The 22,615-nt window shown below is 41.6% G+C and overlaps 1 protein-coding gene across 1 annotated transcript in view; it reads left to right on the top strand.

Moving 5' to 3' along the window:
• Positions 1-22,615, top strand: part of LOC138642454 (cadherin-9-like) — a 320,418-nt gene that overhangs the window by 190,266 nt on the left and 107,537 nt on the right. The window contains exon 5 of the mRNA XM_069730609.1: positions 15,735-15,902. Within this exon, the coding sequence (XP_069586710.1) occupies positions 15,735-15,902 (168 nt within the window). The remainder of the gene's footprint in view (positions 1-15,734; positions 15,903-22,615) is intronic.

Here is a 22,615-nt window from a genome sequence, read left to right as displayed (position 1 = left end):
CCAGATGTTGAAGAAAAAACAACTTACCATGCTGGGTACTATAAGAAAAAACAAACCTGAACTAACGCAAGGTATCCTTAGCAAGAGAGAGGTGTACAGTTCTAATTTTATTTAATGGAAATACAACTGTTGTTTCTTATGTTCCAAGAAAAACCAAGCAGGTAATTTAATGAGCACAATGCACCATGACAATGCCATAAGTGATAGAGAAGACAGAAAGCCTGACACTATTTTGGATTATAATGCCACAAAGGGAGCAGTTGATACTTTAGACCAAGCAATATCAACATATACATGCAAACACAAAACCAATCGGTGGCCAATGATTTTATTTTATAACATACTGGACGTTTCTGCATACAATGCATTTGTCTTATGGAGAGAAATCGACCCCGATTGGAACCGGAATAAACTGCATAAAAGAAGATTATTTCTTGAGGAATTGGGCAAATCCCTGGTTAGGCCATTTATTGAGAGCAGAAAAGTGACCCCCAGAAGTGAAGGAGCAACAGCCATTGTAAAAAGTGTCCAGCATGCTCAAGAAAGAGACTCCACATCCACGGCCTCCACCAGCACAGCTACCAGCAGTACAGCTACCAGCAAAAAAAGGAAGAGATGTAGCTTCTGTCCATCTTCCTGTGACAATAAGACTAATCTGACATGTGCTGGATGTTCAAAATATCTGTGTAAAGGACATGTGTCTTATCATTGTGTTCAGTGTAAAAACGCATGAACATGTTCAGTTTTTCTTTTTTCTTTCTAAAAAGGTTAAAGTTTTTATGAATTTTCATTTGTTTTATAAACATTGTTTTCAAAAAGTTAAACTTCTTGTTTTAGTAATAGTAATGTAAAGCTTCTTTGTTATTTGTGTGCAGAATGCCAACAATCAAATTTAATTGTAAAAAGCCTGTGTAACCTTTTTATGAAAAAAAATAAATTAAGTTTAAATTACAATTTTTCATTTGCTTATGATCAACCATGTTCATATACAGTATAATAATGAAAAAAGTATTCAAATAAAACACTTAGAGTAGCTAAAAATCAAGAATTAATAGGTCGGGTCATATTGACCCGGGAACAGTACAAGTGTATAGCAAATGCGAACAGAACAGCAGGGTTAAAATTCTAACCCAAGTTGGGGTAGTTAATTATACTAGAAATAGATTTTCAAATATGAGTTTCAGTCCCTTCCTCACATGTGTCTGTGCAACCACTCAGTCTTCATTCTTTAGTAAATGATACTAACTCCATCCAGTCATTCTTTGAATTATATGGAAGCGAAAACATGGTATTTAAGTATTGACAATGTCTTTTGTACAGTTCTGACATAAATGTTAAGGGAAATAATAACTTGTCTTATAATCTCATAGGGAGAGAGCGCTGTATTTCTGCTAGGATGGGTTCTGAATGAGTATAAAGCAATTGGCAGATACTCAGTCCACAGCTTCCTTGTTTGTGTAGCAAATTTCTGAATTTTTCACCTCTGTGTTCCATTCAGTCTTTCAACTTTCTTTTACTCTAATTAGAATATTATTGAGGTCATTTTTACCAGAAAATGTACACCATAAAAGCAATTGCCAAGAAACAATGTCAGAATTGTGTTTTTTTAACAATTTCTCCCAACATGGATTTTTTTTCTACTTCTCTATTACACTCAGTCGTATAATGAATGAGATCACTCAAAAGTACAACTTGTCTTGTAAAAAAAACAAGCCCTCATTTTGGCTATGTAGACATAACATTAAAATGGTTATGGCACTGTGAAGAAGGTGAGGAAAAAACAAAATGAGAAAACAAAAATTATCCGCGTTGTGAAGGGGTAAATATTTTGCAGATATGCCATTCTTTCCAGGCAATACTGTTTTTCGACACACTGTATATTGTGTTTTTCCTTGCCCATATTCAAAAGCTTCATTCGTAGAAAAAAAATATTTCTGATTCAACCTCCCTGACAATTTTACAATGTGATTCTTCCTAACTCAAGGCTTATAAAAATGTTTATTCTACTTAATTACTTGAACCATACATCTTTCTCACACTTTCCCTAGTAACCTTAAAAGCTATTGCTTTTAATAATGCACAGCCACTGAATTTATTGAGGAAAAAGTTATTTCCTTACCCTATCAGACGAGAAGACATTTTTCTCCACCTTAAAAGCTTGCATATGAAAACTGCCTTCAGCCACAGCCTCACCTATTACCTTATCTACATTTATATGTCTGCTCTATCCAGAATTGTTGGATTATACATTTTGTTTAGCCCACGTCTCACCTCCTTACTTGTTTTGCTCAATTTGTTCATACCGTATGTAAAAGCAAATTAATATACATAGAAACTAAATGTAAATGCATGCTGATTTCTGTGCACTAAGCATTGTACTTCATTGTCCAGGAGGTTTTTGAAATGTGAGAAAAATGTAAGCTTTGTTAATCTTCTTTTATATTCTGTAAATTGAAAAATAAAGCAATAAATACCGTATTTTTCACTTTATAAGATGCACCTGATTATAAGATGCACCTAGATTTTAGAGGAAAAAAAAGATTTTGAGCCATATAGTGTGCATATATATATAAAATACAAAAACATTATCTGTGGATGACACTCTGTTATGGGGAGATCTGTGAATTACAGTACAGTGCCTGCAGTACCATATATTGTGACTACCAACCCCTTGTTCCTCAGGAATACACCCACTTACTGTATACATGGATGTATTCTGAGAGAGGAGAGAGGTGTTAGTCACATTGCAATAAACACTATGGACACTACATTATAGTGTATATTTACACTAAATATGGCTAGAACCCCCATCATCCTTCAGAATATACCCATTTATAAAGTATATTCTAAGGATGATGGTGGTTGTTTGCTCACCTTTCCTAAAAGGATTTCGGACTTGTGAGTACCATAGTTGCATCATTAAATAGTGTGCAGGGACAGATATGTCATTGGTGGAGGCAGCTCAGCAACAGTCACCTCCACCAATCACTATCCATCCCTGCAGACTAGAAGGAGGAGGAGGAGGAGGAGAATTGATCTTCTCGCCCTCCTCAGCTTTAGGCCTCTTTCACACATCCATGTCTCTGGTAAGTGTGGTGACAGTTTTAACACGTACCAGAGACACTGACACATGTCAGTGTGTTTCCACAGACCATGTATCCATGTGCCCCACACGTAGACATGTCCATTTTTTACCATCAGCACAGGTGGAAAAACGTGTGCAAATGCATGCACATAACGCATGTTATCAAGAATAGAGAGGTCCCCATGCCTTATTTTTAATTATTTAAATAAATAATTAAAACGGCATGGGGTACCCCCTATTTTTGACAACCAGATTTGCTAAAGCTCACAGGTGGGGGGCTGGTATTCTCAGGCTGGTAAGGGGCCACGGATATTGGCCCCAGCCTAAAAATAGCAGCCCACAGCTGCCCAGAGAAAGTGCATTTATCTCTATCTCTGGCGATTTGGCCAACTCTTCCCACTTGCTCTGTAGAGGTGGCAAGTGGGGAAATATTTGTGGTATTGATGTCACCTTTGTATTGCCAGGTGCCATCAAGCCCACAACTTAGTAATGGAGAGGTGTCTATAAGACACCTAACAATTACTAATCCAATAGCTGTATTGTAAATAAAGACACAGCCAGAATAAATTCCTTCAATTGAAAAAATTACTCCTTTAATATTCTTAATTAAACCATACTTACAACCTCGACTAATTCCACCTAAGCCCTCGATCTCCTGTAATAAAAGTAAAATAGAAAAACAACAATATACCAGACCTGTCCGTCATTCTGTCCCTCGCTGTAATCCATGTCTTGGGGAAAAACAGTTTTCAACCTGGACAGTGCCAGAATGTGACTGTCCAGGCTGAAATCCACTAGTGAATGAACTGCTGTGAGCGCAGCTTCATTCACCAGTGGTGACGTCATCGAGGCCGGGCCGTGAGCTCCATCTGCACCTGCGCTGCGGTCATTTTACTGGAAGCATCACGTAAATTCAGGGGCAGAAGAAGATCTCAGCTGTCCTCTATCTGTGCCTGCGCCAACGGAGAAGTAGGATGCCGGACCCCTGAAGAAGAATGATGGCGGCCATATGCCTACACCATAGCCCACCACTCACCGCTGTACCACCAATGCTCTCCACCATAGCACCAATGCAGGGCCACCACTCGCCACTGTGCCACCACCACACACCACAGGACTGCTGCACCACCACCGCAACACACCCAGCTCTGGGCCTGCAGCATCAGTAAGATCAGTGTTCGCTTAATAAGACACCCCCATTTTCCCTCTAATTTTGGGGATCATAAAAGGGCATCTTATAAAGTGAAAAATATGGTAAGTTTGCCCATAAAATAGCACTGCAACTACGGTTGCAGGCATGCAGGACCTGTGGCACGTGATCGCAGAAGGAGGGGCTGGGGCGGGGCCAGCCGCCAGAGCTCCCGGAGCGATCAGCAGAGCACCAAGGGTGACCGACTGGGGAGCCAACAAGGGTATAAACAGAAGAGTAACCGGGTACAAGTGGGTGTCAGAAAACCGAGCCGGTAATATAAGAGCCGAGGGAACAATCAAACGAGAAGTCAGAAACCAAGCCCGAGTCAGAAAACCAGATAATCCACAGACAGAACCTAAAAGACAGGCTAGTGTGGCGTGGAGGACAGGCCGGGTCAAAATGGGACATAAACTTACAAGGCAGGCACAAGGGCACAAACACACAAGCATACAGGGGTCACTTAAATCAGTCGAAGACAGAAGTATAACTGACAAGCATGCAAGCCTCCCGTGGCTATAAAAAGCCCTCCACTGTCCAAAGGGAGGCCACCAGCATTAACTTCCGAGGCTCCGGCTCAAATCCTACCTTAGAATCATGACAATAATATGAAGAATAAAGTTGTCACTAAATAAATGTGCTGCAAAGTAATCAATTGCTCTGAAAAGACATTTAGGACACTTTGTGGTTTCATTGACTTCTATCTAATCCCATTTCAAGCTTTTTAATACAAATGCAGTCTTATTAATGTGAAAGTGATAACATACTTGGCTTCGAGTAGCAGATGGTATTCAGTGGTAATAACCAGCCTGCTAATTAACACTAATCTGTCACACTTTTTCTGCTTTATAAGATTTAATAAAGCGTTCCAAAAATTACACTTTTGCTACATATGTTTTGTAACTTAGACATGGTTAACTAATATTAAGAAATTTTCAGATCCTAAAAATGAAAGTACATTGAATATGCAAGATTGTTTTTTTGTTTGACAGTTACAGGGGAAAATGGGAAGTAACATTGAGTTTAATGAAATTTTCTTTTGGTTGAAAGAAAATTTACATACATGATTCAAATACAATGTTTTTTTTTGTTTGTCCCCTGGATTCCATTTTTGGAGCATCTCTTCTGATCATCCAGAAATAATATGCAAACATTGCAGAGCACCATTTACCTTCGCAATGGTTCTAAATGACTGCAATATCCTGACGAATATGCTCCCCACGTGCCTCATTCAGTACACCACAAGAAATGGCGAAGACATCTAAATGGGAATAGATGATGTGCAGTTTCAGGGACATTCTGCAGCTTATTTTCTCGCGTGTCGTTAGAAGTTCATCCACAAGTCATGTAGACTTTCAGCTCTGACATTTCATAACTCTTTGGCACAATTTTGAAAGGAGTCCATGGTTCTCTTTTTCTATCCATTAACTGCTTTTCAAATTCCTCCTCCTTTTGACATTTTCTGATCTGGGGATCAATAAATATTCCCTCCTTGATTTTATCCTCTGTTGGTACTTGGAAATAGCTGACATATATCGGTAAACACATCACTTTTTTCTATTAAAAAGCCTTTCCAAACTGTTTCATGAGTCCTAACTTAAAATGTAGGAGTAGAAGGACGACTTTATCCGGATTGACAAGCAATTGATATACTGCATTCTTTTCACCTGGTAAAAATGATGATTGATGAGGCCAGATTTTCTTCCTGGAAAGATTTGGTACATCATACCTGTCCCATTTACAAAGCTAACAGAATTTTGTGTTGCACTGCTGTACTCCCTCTAAAAAAGTGATAACTTTAAAATCAAAGTACACATGCTTTACATTACTCTTGCACAGTACAAATCAAAGGGTCCATTTACATAGACGTAGCAGTGTCTATGTAAATGTATGCCATTGCTCTCGGCAGTACGATTGTTGTTTACACAGGCCATAGCACCACCGGGAAAGATGATCTTTTGGGCTGCATAAAAGTTCATTTCATGTGACAAGAATGATTAGCAGCCTATTTAAATGCAGTTTAAGAATGTTTTCCATGATTGTATAACTTTCTTTAGTTTGGGATGCATATGATTGTGGAACTGAACTCAGAATGCCGCTGTTGTGCAAAAGCAACAGCTATAAAATTGCCTTTGAAGAAGTAAATGTATAAACATATTCACTTTGATTGTATTTGATACCCAAAGCAACTTTGAAAAATATAAAAAATGAGTCCTCAGTGGTTAATACATTTTAATACATTTTAGTGAGTGAAAAGATAGTAGCAACAAGCAAGCTTTCAAGACTGCTCTGGTCTCTTCATGAGTCATAGTCTCTAATCTATGCCTGATGAAGTGACCTGAGTACTTTCAAAAGCTTGCCTCTTGCTAGCATCTTTTCAGTTAGCTATTAATAATCTTTATTTTTTTATTTTTATATAATAAAGCTATTAGAAATGTATCAACCACTGAGGACTCCCAATTTGTAATATTTTCTATTTACTGGTTAACAAGGTACAAATATATATTTTCCTGTTACAAAGGGGCCTGGACACCAAAAACATTGGTCCAGAAATGGAGATCACTTTCTTTAGAATAGGACTGCATAAAGAAGTGTTGTCAGCTGAGAAATAAGTAACTTTCACATTTTCTGGGAGGAGATTGAAATGTTTCAACCTACTAAAGCACAAACACAGCTTGTTATAGATGTAATAGGTAAAATTGGACCAATATCAAAACTGCCTCTTGAGAGGGGAAATGTCAGCCTCATTTTGAGCATGCAAGCATGGCTTCATTAAAATTTGGAAAGGGAATAAGAGCTAGCAAATTAAACATCTTACCCCAGTTTCTCTCTGACCTCCTGCCCAGAATTGATATAGGCCAGATTGACAAATTGGATATGCCATATATCCTATCTATAAAAAGCTAAAATCATGATGGTGAAATATGGCTTAATATCTATCACCTCGGGCCTCCAGGTGGGGAGATATCCTGAAGATCGGGATCCCATAATTTTTTTGCGACTTAGCTGCATTGCAATGATCAGCCCCACCTGAGCTCACCAGGAGTGTGGGTATGACTCTTATTTTATAAAAGCAAATTCTGACTTATAATTCAGTCTCAGTTTTGGGAGATATAGCTCACAGTATGATTATTCCATATTTCGATAGGAGTGTTCCCCTCCACCAAGATCTGCATCCTTTCCATGATATCAGGACTTATATTTTTCTTTTGCTATCCCTTTTTATTATATGTAATTGTATATATAGTACTGTATTGTGTTCTCCCTTTTTGTAACATTTTTTGTTTATTTTCATAAACACGGCCTGCTTTTTGAATTAAATATATAAAATGTAATAGCTTTGCTCCTTTGGATCTATAAACTGCATCCTTGAAGCCTTATACGGTCATACATTTCAAGAGCCAGGTATCTAATTGGCCTGTATAAACAATTGATGGTAGCAGATAATTTTTCTTTGGTTATTGCAGAGCTTAAATGTGACCATACAGAAGTATGCAGGTATATATTCCATGAGTTGGAATATGATGTGTATGTACTATAAGTTCACTGAGAAGAATACAATAATCTGCCTATTAGTAAAAGCACAAGTGTCAGTCAATTGTGTAATTGTCCTGATGATTGTAGGTAGTGGAGTGTTGGTTCGTGACAAGTTGGTGACAGTCGTAGGATCTCTGTGAAATTTCATGGCAGCTTTCGGATATCTGCGTGTTCATCGGCTATTCCATGACATAGTTGGCGGGCTTAAGATCACTAGCTTCCTTAGCATACACCCAAATATGCAGGGTAGACAATTTAAAAACAAAAACAAATGGAGGGGGTCATGGATTAGCTTGGGATATGAGTAGATGTGTGTAGCGGAGGCATCTGCTAGACTCCATTAATTTTATCCCATACAGTGAAGAGCAAAAGGGTAGCAATGTTTTGAACATTTGACTTTCAGGCTCCATAACACACCATCCACTACTGCTTTGATCGTGAGACTTCAAACATTTTATAGACAATCCTCTTGGCTAACTCATACATACAGTAAATTTGACCTGTAACTATTATCATATGATTACTGATTCAGACTATTGCTATGCCAATGCAAGATTATTGTTTTCCTCCTAGTGGTGGTGGAAAATATTGTTCTTCCTAATACTACAAAATACAACCTGTTATCACATTTCCAAACAGCTCAATGTATTACTAGGTTGATTCCAGAGCGAAAAGTCATGGATTTGAATCAAGGAGTAGCCATTAAGACAATTTTCCAATCAAACAGAAACAGCATCATCCAGCTCATTGATAGCAGTCTCTTGGCCAATATAATTGCTTAACTGCATCATGTGTGTGCTCTGTCAGATGGAAGAATACAAAATGAGTCAAAAAGTCAGGTTATTCCAAGTTCTATCAGTTCTGGCTTGACAAACATGGCAGAGGAGGTGGCTCATATGCTTCATAATAATGAGATCACAAGAACCGTGCAACACTCATTACACAAGTTTGGAATGGTGGTCCAAAAAAAGGTGAAGAAGACTTAACTTCAATATTGCCATAAAAAGCATTGATTTGAGTTCGCAAACTAGTATGAAAAATGATCATTTAAAGATTTTAAACAGTTAATTTGGAGCAATGATCTGAAAGTCAAAAGACTAGGCTCTGATAGGTGCAAATGGGTTTGAAAGAAATAAGGGTAAAAGGGGCTAACAAATTGAGTAATTGAAGGAAATGTAAAGTTTAGTGGAGGAAGCCTAATGATATGGGATGGCTTCACAGGCAAAGGCATTGACCACTCAATGCTGAGCTATATACAGTACAGACCAAAATTTTGGACACACCTTCTCATTTAAAGATTTTTCTGTATTTTCATGACTATGAAAATTGTACATTCACACTGAATGCAACAAAACTATGAATTAACACATCTGGAATTATATACTTAACAAAAAATTGTGAAACAACTGAAATTATGTCTTATATTCTAGGTTCCTTATAGTAGCCACCTTTTGCTTTGATGACTGCTTTGCACACTTTTGGCATTCTCTTGATGAGCTTCAAGAGGTAGTCATTGGGAATGGTCTTCCAACAATCTTGAAGAAGTTCCCAGAGATGCTTAGCTCTTGTTGGCCCTTTTGCCTTCACTCTGCAGTCCAGCTCACCTCAAACCATCTCGATTGGGTTCAGGTATGGTGAATGTGGAGGTCAGGTCATCTGGCGTATCAACCAATCACTCTCCTTCTTGGTCAAATAGCCCTTACACAGCCTAGAGGTGTGTTTGAGATCAGTGTCCTGTTGAAAAATAAATGATGGTCCAACTAAACGCAAATCGGATGGAATAGCATGCCGCTGCAAGATGCTGTGGTAGCCATGCTGGTTCAGTATGCCTTCAAATCCCCAACAGTGTCACCAGCAAAGCACCCCCACACCATCACACCTCCTCCTCCATGCTTCACGGTGGGAACCAGGCGTGTAGAGTTCATCCGTTCATCTTTTCTGCATCGCACAAAGACACTGTGGTTGGAACCAAAGATCTCAAATTTGGACTCATCAGACCAAAGTACAAATGTCCGCTGGTCTAATGTCCATTCCTTGTGTGCTTGATGGTTTTTGCCACTGCACTTTGGGAAACTTTCAAAGTTTTCCTAATTTTTCTGACTGACTGACTTTCATTTCTTAAAGTAATGATGGCCACTCATTTTTCTTTACTTAGCTGCTTTTTTCTGTAAGACATTTTCACAAGTTGTAGATGATGTTGCGAACAATTCTTGGATATACAGACTACCAAGGATGGGACACCGGAGAAACCACACAGATCCCACCACTGCTACCAACTGTCAAAGATCATGGCTAGGGGGTCACAACTGGATCACCCACGCTGTTATCTTTCTGTCACGGATAGCTCTCTGCTGCCCCCTATCAGTCAGACAATTACACAATTGACTAACTATTAGTGTAGGAGGCTGCAGCTGTTTTTACGAAGGTCAGTTATAACAGTGAGCATAAGGTTTATATACCTCCGATTCTAATGCATGGAATATAAATAAACCTCCAGTACAATCACTGCTAGCTCCAAGATAACCTAAGAACTAAGTGCTGCCAACACCAGTTGTTTTTATACAGGTTGACTGGATGTCTGGTTCTGTTAGCGTAGGACTTCGGGGTGCAGTTGACCGAATAAAAGGAACAGTACTATTGAATTTATATTTAATCCAGAACAATAGGTAGTGTTTATAAAAAATACACAAAACATTTTACAAACTGGACAAGACAATACAGCATATACAATTACTGTACATAAAATAAACAGGATTATCAAAGATCTTACTATGCTGACACAGAAGATTCTGCTTAGTGAAGGAGAGCACATTGATTGAAAAACGTCCAGTGATGGAATCATGCATACACTGATATGTATCTCTCTACTTGAACACAGATCATAATTTGCTTTGTCATTTTATCAGAACCTGAGTTTCACCCACAAACTCCTCCTTGCTGACCTCACATGGGCCTTGTTGTGAGATGATCTCAGCCCTTCAGGATTTTATGAAATTCCCAACTGTAAGATTGCTCTCACTAAGTGTATTGGGGGACACTCGCTTGGCACGGGATTAACGTAGTCAGGCACCATTTTTGAACACAAAACACTCCATACGGTTTTTTAAGGGGTCATAAATCGGGTTATGCACAGTCCATATTATACATTCCATAGAAAACAATAGGCACCAACTGGTGATATTAACTTGCAGCTTTATCTTGTACACTTCATACATGGCTTTGACTCACGGACACTAAACATGCTGGACCTCTCACTTCGTCCAGTTACCATGGGTGTCTGTACGCCATACAGTTCACCAATGTCCCAAGTCACATTTAGCGCATATGACACTGGGTCGCGGTCTCTAAACACGCCGAACCTCACTCCGTTCAGTCACCATGGGAGACCACACAGTTCATAGAACATTACAAGCACCAACAGTCTGTATAGGTACCTGACGGGAGCTCCTTCTCCACCTTCTGACTCCTTGTCAGTCCACTCCTCCGGGAAAGCTGCCTCACAGGGATCACCAACTTTGCCTGGGCGGCATATATTAGTCAGTCCAGACCCACCGAAGGACGGTAGCTTCCCCACATGAACCACACATGTGACCTGTCCAGGTGCTATTCAGGACCTCGTCCAACACCCCAGGCCACCAGCAAGTCCAAAGCCCCACCTTGTGCTCTTCAGGACTCCTACTCCCAGGAAATCCAACACAGGTTGTTCAGTCTGCTATTCAGGACTACTACTCCCAGGAAATCCAACACACCAGGCTTTATGACTTTTTAATTATTTATGGATTTATTTAGAGGGATTGGTTCCCCTTTGACTAGCTTCCTCCTCTCATGGCTATATCTAAGAATATAATTCGTATTCCGGCACAGCTATTTTTGTTCCTTTATTAAGAAATGAACCAGCGTTATGATAATGTCCGGTACCAATATAGGGATCGGGGTGATCATATTAGGGTATGGACATACATCTGTTCTTACACCGGTTGGCACAAAGGCAGAGGTACTAGGAACCTGATGTGCCTGCCTGCATAGCGCGCAATAGCGGGTAAAAAGGCCGCATGCGCACTACCATTACATATTGTGAGGACGTGGGTAGTCATGGTAACGGAGACGCAGGCAGAGGATAGGTAAAAAGGCCGCATGCGCACTACCATTACATATCATGAGGACGTGGGTAGTCATGGTAACGGAGACGCAGGCAGAGGACAGAGCCGGGACAGGGTCGGCACTGCGCAGTAGCGGACAGAATAAGCAGTATGAATGTGCCTGATGTGCCTGCCTGCATAGCGCGCAATAGCGGGTAAAAAGGCCGCATGCGCACTACCATTACATATCGTGAGCACGTGGGTAGTCATGGTAACGGAGACGCAGGCAAAGGACAGGTAAAAAGGCCGCATGCGCACTACCGTTACATATCGTGAGGACGTGGGTAGTCATGGTAACGGAGATGCAGGCAGATGACAGAGCCGGGACAGGGTCGGCACTGCGCAGTAGCAGACAGAATAAGCAGTATGAACCGGAAGTGAAGGCGGACCCAATGGCGGTGTATAGTCCGCATGCGTAATAGTAATGGAGACCGATCCGGATCCCAGATAGGTGTCCACATGGCAATACAACGCCAAGAGTATTCAATAAGTGAAGCGGTCATAATAACTGGCCGGAAGTGAGGTAAGACGCCATGTAATTAGATTGAGAGGGGGAGAGACTATATTAGGGAGTGCGGTCCCGGTATGCATCTCACCTTACCATAGTCCACACTGGAAGCCAGGTGCACTGGACACATAGGAGCCACCTGCCAATGCAGGGGCTCGATATCCCCAAATAGAACATCGCATTATATGCATACCCCCGTTTTTCTGTTCCCCTGATGAGTCTCCCCTATGGGAGAGGAAACGCGTAGGGAAGTAACTTGGTTGTGGTGGGTACAAAGTTTAGCCTGACTTGGGGACTGTCCTTGTCAGGACGGGAGCAGTACAGGGGCACGACTGGGTAGCATAGCTATTGTCTATTTTCCCCTTCCCCTTGAATGTACATGAGGACGCTCCCGAAAAAACGACTGATGTGGTGAGATAAAACCATTTTTTATTGAGCACTGGTTATTTTGAGCACTATATGCACTTTTTTCACTGTTTTATCCATAAGAAATTATTTTAAAAGGATATAAATAAAGGTTATGTTTTAGATTTATCAGGTTCCTCCTGGCTTCATATATACTCCCAGGAAATCCAACACACCAGGCTCACCAGGCCCAAAGCCCCACCATGTGCTTTTCAGGACTTCTACTCCCAGGAAATCCAATACAGGTGGTTCAGTGTGCTACTCAGGGATCCAGTCCTACTCCCAGGATCTCCCAACACACAGGCTCTCCAGGACCTTCCACTGGAACCACACGCGACCATGTGACCCACACCCTGGTCACATTATATATCCTTAACCACTCCCCTGGGTGGGTGTGTGGATGTGTGGCTAGTTTGTCCCACCCATCTCATATAACTAGCCCTGCCAAACCTCCCATGACTTATTATACAACACTATAACTATAGGACTACAGGTCCCAGAACACCACATCGCTTCAGGCTGGCAGCGCAGAGTCTCCTCCTCTGTGACACATATATCGGCCATTCACCACAATGCCGGACTTTGTCACATAATCACATCCATGCATGCAACTGCCATGCACTCTCACGGCCTCAATACACCTCTGTGTGCATACTGGGGAGACCATGCAGCACCCCCTACCTGTTACAGGGGTCACTGCATCACACAACATTAACAATATCTTCACTCCAGATGGTTGCAGAAGTTCAAAATCATTACCATATTTTTTTTTTACAAGGATTTTATCTTTCCATGGATAGTAAACATAACATCGCTGATGTCAGCTACCTTGCCACTATTAACTTGGTGCTTATAGACAGGTGCACCAGTTATGAAAAAAAAATGTGTATTATTTTTTGATTAGTCTTAAATCTGAAAATGTATGTCTCATCACTTTCTTATCTATATAAATCCCGATAATCATAACTTTCCATCGGAGACTCCAAGTCTGGAAGAAGTTTTTTCACTATAGCAGCTCTTCTTCCTGGAATAGCAGTAGTTCATCCTGGATGCCACAATAGGTATCCTGTCTTAATTACCTGTCCCATCTATAAATCTCCTTCTTACTCACACTAAACATCCTCTTTGGCATTGCAGGGGTTCTTTGCTTAAAAAGAAATTTGAGGCTTCAGCCTCCTGCATTTTAGTTAGGCTTGCTATTTCCCAGCTATAAGCAATTTCTTGATTCCCAAGGTTCATTATGCAATTCTACACCTTAGAGACTTAGGATGCCAGTTTTTATTCCTACTGGAAAACAGAGATGGGGTTCATCTTAACTTTTTCTATGACATCTCCAGTTTTATAAATACATGTAGCTGAGAGATACCCTCACAACTAAAGCCATCAGCTGAAGCATCTGACATTATTTTTCACTAAGTAGCAGGATTGTTCTATAATTATTAATATGTTTCAGCTAGTGTACTGGCTTTCCATGACTTTTTGCACCACTCAGGCTGTAGAGCTGAACCCGCTTGTTTTCCGGCACATGACAGCTAATTTCATTATTGAAAAAAGTGAAAAGTAGAAGAAAAAGGTCTCCTATGATGAACACAGTGTCACACTGTCAGAGAGAGGTTCCTTTCTATCCTCCTTCTCTCTGTGTATTTTGTGTACTATGTTTCTTGGACTGAGCAAACTCTCAGATCCCTTTTCCTATCCACCTTCACCACAAAACTGCATGATCACTTTCTGTATTTTCTTTTATACTGGCTATGAGATATCAGCGTGATCTCTAATCTTTACTGTGCTGTATGAATGGAATAACTCTAATGCATTGCGTAGATGACCTTGGGACTGATTTCAAGGTTAAATGTTATTATCCTTTCTGTCTTATACTGTCAGATTGCAGTGGCTACATTAGCTTTTATGTCCTACTTGAATTGCTAACTTTTTGGATTTGTAAACTTGGCCGATTTCTTAAAATTTGTGCCAATTTGCACCAACTCAATTTGCACAAAATGGGTTCTCTCATACCTAATCATAATGAAAATCAACAATTATAAATTTCTAATCTCTTTGTACTCAAACATGAATTCTGAGACACCTACAAGATATTCTTCCTGAAAATAAATGTTGGAAAATACAGCTGCGTCAACTAAAAATAACATTCATAAATTACAAAAAAAGAGGAAAAAGTAAAAATCAGAATAGCTAAATCATGATTTATTTAGCTGTCATTAAAGAATATGCCAATTAAAATGAGTATCCTCCTAATGAATTGCAGTCATCATATTAGACAGCACTGTGTACTTACAAGTGCTCATTTTCCCTTCTATCCAGTTAACTCTTCTCTTTTGCATTAGGTCTTCCACATGATGTGATTAAAACTGACTAGCTAATTCTTTCTAAGTTCATTTTCTCTGTATCACTTATCAGTTACTGGAAAAGTCTGTCAGGGGAGAGGAGTAAGAAGCTGGGTCAGGAATTGAAGAGATGAATCATTTCTGTAGATCCAAGAAACTTCGCAATTTACATAGAGCAGATAAAATTGGGTAGAAAGGCAAAATGAGCAATTGTAAGTACACAGTGATATACTAAATATAATGATGATTGCAATATATTAACAGGATGAAAACTTTAATGGTTGTGCTTCTTTAAGAAAGTAGTGCATGATTCATGCAAATTAGTGTCTTACATTTCTAATATTGTCAATAAATCAATCTGTGTTGTTCTTCGTAAACAATAATCTTTTAAGCCATTTTATTTCTGCTTGTTTTTAGCCTAACCTGCATAAGATGTAATTAAATGTGAATTTGCTGACATTGCCTTAACATCCACAGTACATTCTATGGGAAAACATTTAAAATTATATTTTTGTTTCCTTTTCTGCAGGCATAATCAAAACTGCTCTACCAGATATGAATAGAGAGAACAGGGAACATTACCAAGTGGTTATTCAGGCCAAAGATATGGGTGGCCAGATGGGAGGATTATCTGGGACCACCACGGTGAACATCACACTGACTGATGTCAATGACAATCCGCCTAGATTCCCACAGAGTAAGATGCATTTAATACTTGTGCTGTGTTTAAAACCCTGTTTAAATTTGGTAATTTAACAGATACCATCTGTGATGCTCTTTCATAAATACTGTGCCACTGCAGTGCCTGCTTATAGCTTTATGCTAGATAAAGGAAAGCAGTAGCCTGTTTTAATAGTCATTTTTGTTTCCCTTTATTACAAAATAGTAAAACAAAATTAAATCCATTCATTTTGTAATGAAATCCTGTACAATATTTTACTTAATGCTTGCCATCTGAAAAACATGTTATTAGTACAATATTTTATTCATGAAGTTTCCAACCACTGTACATTCCTTTGTAAAGAAGAACAAGTTACCTCTTCTTCTTTCACTCTTCCTCAAAATATATATATATATATATATATATATATATATAGTAGCTGAATATTTCATTCAGTGATATCTATATCTATATATATATATATATATATATATATAGATATAGATATCACTGAATGAAATATTTCATTTGCAAATCTTTAGTCATTACATAGCGGAATGTGTTGAGAACAATAAAACATAAAAATGATCAATGTAAATCAAAACTAATACTCCATGGAGGTCTGGATATGGAATGATAGTCAAAATCAAAGTAGAAAATCAAATTACAGGCTAATCCAACTTCAGTGGAAATGCCTCAAGACAAAGAAATGATGTTCAGTCGTGTGTGTGTTGCCTCCATGTGCCTGTATGACCTCCCTGCAATGCCTGGGCATGCTCCTGATAAGGCGGCATATGGTCTGCTGAGGGATCTCCTCCCAGACCTGGACTAAAGCATCCGCCAACTCCTGGACAGTCTGTGGTGCAACGTGACGTTAGTGGATGGTGTGAGACATGATGTCTCAGATGTGTTCATTTCGATTCAGGTCTGGGGAACGGGCGGCCAGTCCATAGCTTCAATGCCTTCATCTTGAAGGAACTGCTGACACACTCCAGCCACATTAGGTTTGGTATTTTCCTGCATTAGGAGGAACACAGGGCCAACAACACCAGCATATGGTCTCACAAGGGGTCTGAGGATCTCATCTCGGTACCTAATGACAGTCAGGCTACCTCTGGTGAGCACATGGAATGCTGTGCAGCCCTACAAAGAAATGCCACCACACCATTACTGACCCAATGCCAAATCAGTCATGCTGAAGGATGTTGCAGGCAGCAGATCACTCTCCACAGCATCTCCAGACTCTGTCACATCTGTCACGTGCACAGTGTGAGCGTGCTTTCATCTGTGAAGAGCACAGGGTGCCAGTGGCAAATTTGCCAATCCTGGTGTTCTGTGGCAATTGCCAATCATCCTACATGGTGTTGGGCTGTGAGCACAACTCCCATCAGTAGATGTCAGGCACTTAGACCATCCTCATGGAGTCGGCTTCTAACCGTTTGAGCAGACACATGCACATTTGTGGCCTTCTGGAGGTCATTTTGCAGGGCTCTGGCAGTGCTTGTCCTGTTCCTCCTTGCATAAAGGCTGAGGTAGCGATCCTGCTGCAGGGTTGTTGCCCTTCTACGTCCCCCTCCATGTCTTCTGGTGTACTGGCCTGTCTCCTGGTAGCTTCTCCAGCCTCTGGACACTATGCTGACAGACACAGCAAACCTTGCCACAGCTCACATTGATGTGCCATCCTGGATGTGCTGCACTACCTGAGCCACTTGGGTGGGTTGAAGAGTAGTTCTCATGCTACCACAAGTGTGAAAGCACAACCAACATTCAAAAGTGACCAAAACATCAGCTAGTAAGCATTGGTAATGAGATGTGGTCTGTAGTCCCCACCTGCAGAATCATCCTTTATTGAGTGTGTCTTGATAATTGCCAATAATTTCCATCTGTTGCATATTCCATTTGCACAACAGCATGTGAAATTGATTGTCAAACAGTGTTGCTTCCTAAGTGGACAGTTTAATTTCACAGAAGTTTGATTTACTTGGAGTTAAATTCTGTTGTTTAAGTGTTCCCTTTATTGTTTAAGCAGTATTTATATATGTATATATATATACGGTGGGGCAAAAAAGTATTTAGTCAGTCAGCAATAGTGCAAGTTCCACCACTTAAAAAGTTGAGAGGCGTCTGTAATAGAGTTGAGCGACCTTGACCTTTTTAGAGTCGAGCCGGGTTTTGCGAAACCCGACTATGTCCAAAGTCGGGTCGAGTGAAATCGGCCGATTATGACGTAAAGTCGGGATCGACCGAAACACGAAACCCAATGCAAGTCAATGGGGCAGCATAGTCGGCAGTGAGTGGGGGCCAGGAAAACACCTAGAGTGGCCATTTTAATGTCAAAACCATCCATTCTTCTTAATGAAGCTTGTCAAGCGTAATTTACCTTATAATAATTGGAAGGCATTTGAAATTGGGGGTCATTTGGCTAAAGTTGTGGGGGGTAGGGCTGGTTCAAGTAATTAGTGGGCCCAGGAAATCTGGACCACGTCACGGCAGTGGAGCAGGGAGAGGTAAGTATTTCAACTTTGCAAGTGCTGTGAACCTGAGCAAGCAGGGGGGGCCCACTCGTTGGCATTGGCACTGGCACAGGGCCCCTCAAAGTACAGCGGTGTGTTTGCACGGCGGGGGCGCCTCCCACCGGCAGCAACACTTTTGCGTACTATGAGAGGCCCTGTGCCAGTGACGTCGCCAACTAGTATTCCTCCCCCCACCTGATGAAGGAACCTGCACTTTCATCTGCACCTTCCTCTTTGTCCCCGTGTAAGGTGGTATGGTATGCGGGAAGAGCAACCTGACTTTCAGCAGGGTCACAATGTTGTTGTGTAGCGTGCACGGGGAATGTTGCGTTATGGGTCAATGTACCAGCAGACTCATCTATCACTGGCTGGGCAATGGGCACGATGAAGTGGAAACACAGATATAGGCCCAAAGAAGAAAGTGGGCTAAATGCAGTTCAAAATTGGTAACACAGGAATAACCAGGGGGCATTGCAGTGGAGGACAACTGGAATGAGAGGCTGACACAGAGAGTAGGGCCAAATCAGTAAGTAGTCGAAATGCAGTTCAAAATTGGCAACCGTAGTAAACAGGCGGCACAGCTTTGTTCAGTGGAGGAGAACAGCAAGGAGTGGCAGACACCGATAGTAGGCCCCAAACCAACTAGTACGCCAAATGCAGTTGTTCCATTTAACCACAATTTAATGAGAGCCTGAAGATAGAAGCTCAGGAAAGGCAACCTGGGGAACACCTTGGAGTGTAACACACCATCTCTCTCCACCCCATACCCATTTTGTATGGCCTAATGCAGTGTACTTTTCTACAACTACTAAACGAGAGTCGGAAGACCGAAGCAATGGCAAGGAAACCTGGGGAACACCTTAGAGTGTAACACACCCTCTCTCTACACCCCATACCCAATTTGAAGGCCTAATGCAGTGTAGTTTCCAAGAACTACTAAACGAGAGCCGGAAGATCGAAGCTCAGGAAAGGCAACCTGGGGAACACCTTGGAGTGTAACACACCCTCTCGCTACACCCCATACCCAATTTGAAGGCCTAATGCAGCGTAGTTTCCAACAACTACTAAACGAGAGCCGGAAGATCGAAGCTCAGGAAAGGCAACCTGGGGAACACCTTGGAGTGTAACAAACCCTCTCTCTACACCCCATACCCAATTTGTAGGCCTAATGCAGCGTAGTTTCCGACAACTACTAAACGAGAGCATGAAGATCGAAGCTCAGGAAAGGCAACCTGGGGAACACCTTGGAGTGTAACACACCCTCTCTCTACACCCCATACCCAATTTGTAGGCCTAATGCAGCGTAGTTTCCGACAACTACTAAACGAGAGCCGGAATATCGAAGCTCAGGAAAGGCAACCTGGGGAACACCTTGGAGTGTAACACACCCTCTCTCTACGCCCCATACCCAATTTGTAGGCCTAATGCAGCGTAGTTTCCGACAACTACCAAACGAGAGCCGGAATATCGAAGCTCAGGAAAGGCAACCTGGGGAACACCTTGGAGTGTAACACACCCTCTCTCTACACCCCATACCCAATTTGAAGGCCTAATGCAGTGTAGTTTCCAAGAACTACTAAACGAGAGCCGGAAGATCGAAGCTCAGGAAAGGCAACCTGGGGAACACCTTGGAGTGTAACACACCCTCTCGCTACACCCCATACCCAATTTGAAGGCCTAATGCAGCGTAGTTTCCAACAACTACTAAACGAGAGCCGGAAGATCGAAGCTCAGGAAAGGCAACCTGGGGAACACCTTGGAGTGGAACACACCATCTCTCTACACCCCATACCCAATTTGAAGGCCTAATGCAGAGTAGTTTCCAAGAACTACTAAACGAGAGCCGGAAGATCGAAGCTCAGGAAAGGCAACCTGGGGAACACCTTGGAGTGTAACACAACGTCTCTCTACACGACGGAAGGGCTGATTCTTAGGAAGGAAGGCTGTTGGAAATAAGCATTGCGCGTCCGAGGGTGATTATATTCTTATTAGGTATATACTCACCCTCGCCCTGCTTCTTTATTTGGAATGAATGTTTATTTGCAATGTGGTGTTGACTTTCTCTATTATTTTGGTAATTAATGATTTTATTATTTTCATTATTTTGCATCTTCTCGGCAATAATATAAAGAAGACGCGACAGGACAACACTCGGTGGATGCCATATGTGTGTTTTCAATTTAAAAAAACTTTCAGTTAACTACTTGCAGGAGAAAGTAATTGTAGCTGGTGGCCATTTTTAGTACTGTACCAGATTAGAGTTGTGTGTTTGTTTTTAATGTTAAAATGTCTGCATTTGATATCTCACCAGTATTTTCTTTTTTATAAGCAAAATACTTATTTTTATATTTTCTGATGTTGGTTCCAGGGGTACACGGCCAGCAGTGCCCTGGTCAGTGTAGTAGTAGTTGAAAGAATGGACCGCAGACAGGCATCGAAGGCCTAAAATAATAACACATGGCTGTAGGCAATTTTAAATTGGTTCCAGGGGTACACGGACAGCAGTGGTGTGGTCAGTGGAGGCCTAGTGGAAGGAGTGACCGCAGACAGGCATCGAAGGCCTAAAATAATAACACATGGCTGTAGGCAATTTTAAATTGGTTCCAGGGGTACACGGACAGCAGTGACCTGGTCAGTGTAGTAGTAGTTGAAAGAATGGACCGCAGACAGGCATCGAAGGCCTAAAATAAAAAAATTGGGCTGGCTGTAGGCAATTTTAAATTGGTTCCAGGGGTACACGGGCAGCAGTGGTGTGGTCAGTGGAGGCCTAGTGGAAGGAGTGACCGCAGACAGGCATCGAAGGCCTAAAATAATAACACATGGCTGTAGGCAATTTTAAATTGGTTCCAGGGGTACACGGACAGCAGTGGTGTGGTCAGTGGAGGCCTAGTGGAAGGAGTGACCGCAGACAGGCATCGAAGGCCTAAAATAATAACACATGGCTGTAGGCAATTTTAAATTGGTTCCAGGGGTACACGGACAGCAGTGACCTGGTCAGTGTAGTAGTAGTTGAAAGAATGGACCGCAGACAGGCATCGAAGGCCTAAAATAAAAAAATTGGGCTGGCTGTAGGCAATTTTAAATTGGTTCCAGGGGTACACGGACAGCAGTGGTGTGGTCAGTGGAGGCCTAGTGGAAGGAGTGACCGCAGACAGGCATCGAAGGCCTAAAATAATAACACATGGCTGTAGGCAATTTTAAATTGGTTCCAGGGGTACACGGACAGCAGTGGTGTGGTCAGTGGAGGCCTAGTGGAAGGAGTGACCGCAGACAGGCATCGAAGGCCTAAAATAATAACACATGGCTGTAGGCAATTTTAAATTGGTTCCAGGGGTACACGGACAGCAGTGACCTGGTCAGTGTAGTAGTAGTTGAAAGAATGGACCGCAGACAGGCATCGAAGGCCTAAAATAAAAAAATTGGGCTGGCTGTAGGCAATTTTAAATTGGTTCCAGGGGTACACGGGCAGCAGTGGTGTGGTCAGTGGAGGCCTAGTGGAAGGAGTGACCGCAGACAGGCATCGAAGGCCTAAAATAATAACACATGGCTGTAGGCAATTTTAAATTGGTTCCAGGGGTACACGGGCAGCAGTGACCTGGTCAGTGTAGTAGTAGTTGAAAAAATGGACCGCAGACAGGCATCGAATGCCTAAAATAATAACACATGGCTGTAGGCAATTTTAAATTGGTTACAGGGGTACACGGACAGCAGTGACCTGGTCAGTGTAGTAGTAGTTGAAAGAATGGACCGCAGACAGGCATCGAAGGCCTAAAATAAAAAAATTGGGCTGGCTGTAGGCAATTTTAAATTGGTTCCAGGGGTACACGGACAGCAGTGGTGTGGTCAGTGGAGGCCTAGTGGAAGGAGTGACCGCAGACAGGCATCGAAGGCCTAAAATAATAACACATGGCTGTAGGCAATTTTAAATTGGTTCCAGGGGTACACGGACAGCAGTGACCTGGTCAGTGTAGTAGTAGTTGAAAGAATGGACCGCAGACAGGCATCGAAGGCCTAAAATAAAAAAATTGGGCTGGCTGTAGGCAATTTTAAATTGGTTCCAGGGGTACACGGGCAGCAGTGACCTGGTCAGTGTAGTAGTAGTTGAAAGAATGGACCGCAGACAGGCTTAGAAGGCCTAACATAACAAACTTGGGCTGGCTGTAGGCACTTTTAAATTGGTTCCAGGGGTACACGGGCAGCAGTGGTCTGGTCAGTGGAAGTCTAGTGGAAGGAGTG

Source organism: Ranitomeya imitator, chromosome 6 (genome assembly GCF_032444005.1).
Source record: "Ranitomeya imitator isolate aRanImi1 chromosome 6, aRanImi1.pri, whole genome shotgun sequence".
Classification (NCBI taxonomy): domain Eukaryota; kingdom Metazoa; phylum Chordata; class Amphibia; order Anura; family Dendrobatidae; genus Ranitomeya; species Ranitomeya imitator.
Note: the sequence above shows the minus strand (reverse complement) of the source record. Positions and strands in the feature narration are given on the sequence as shown.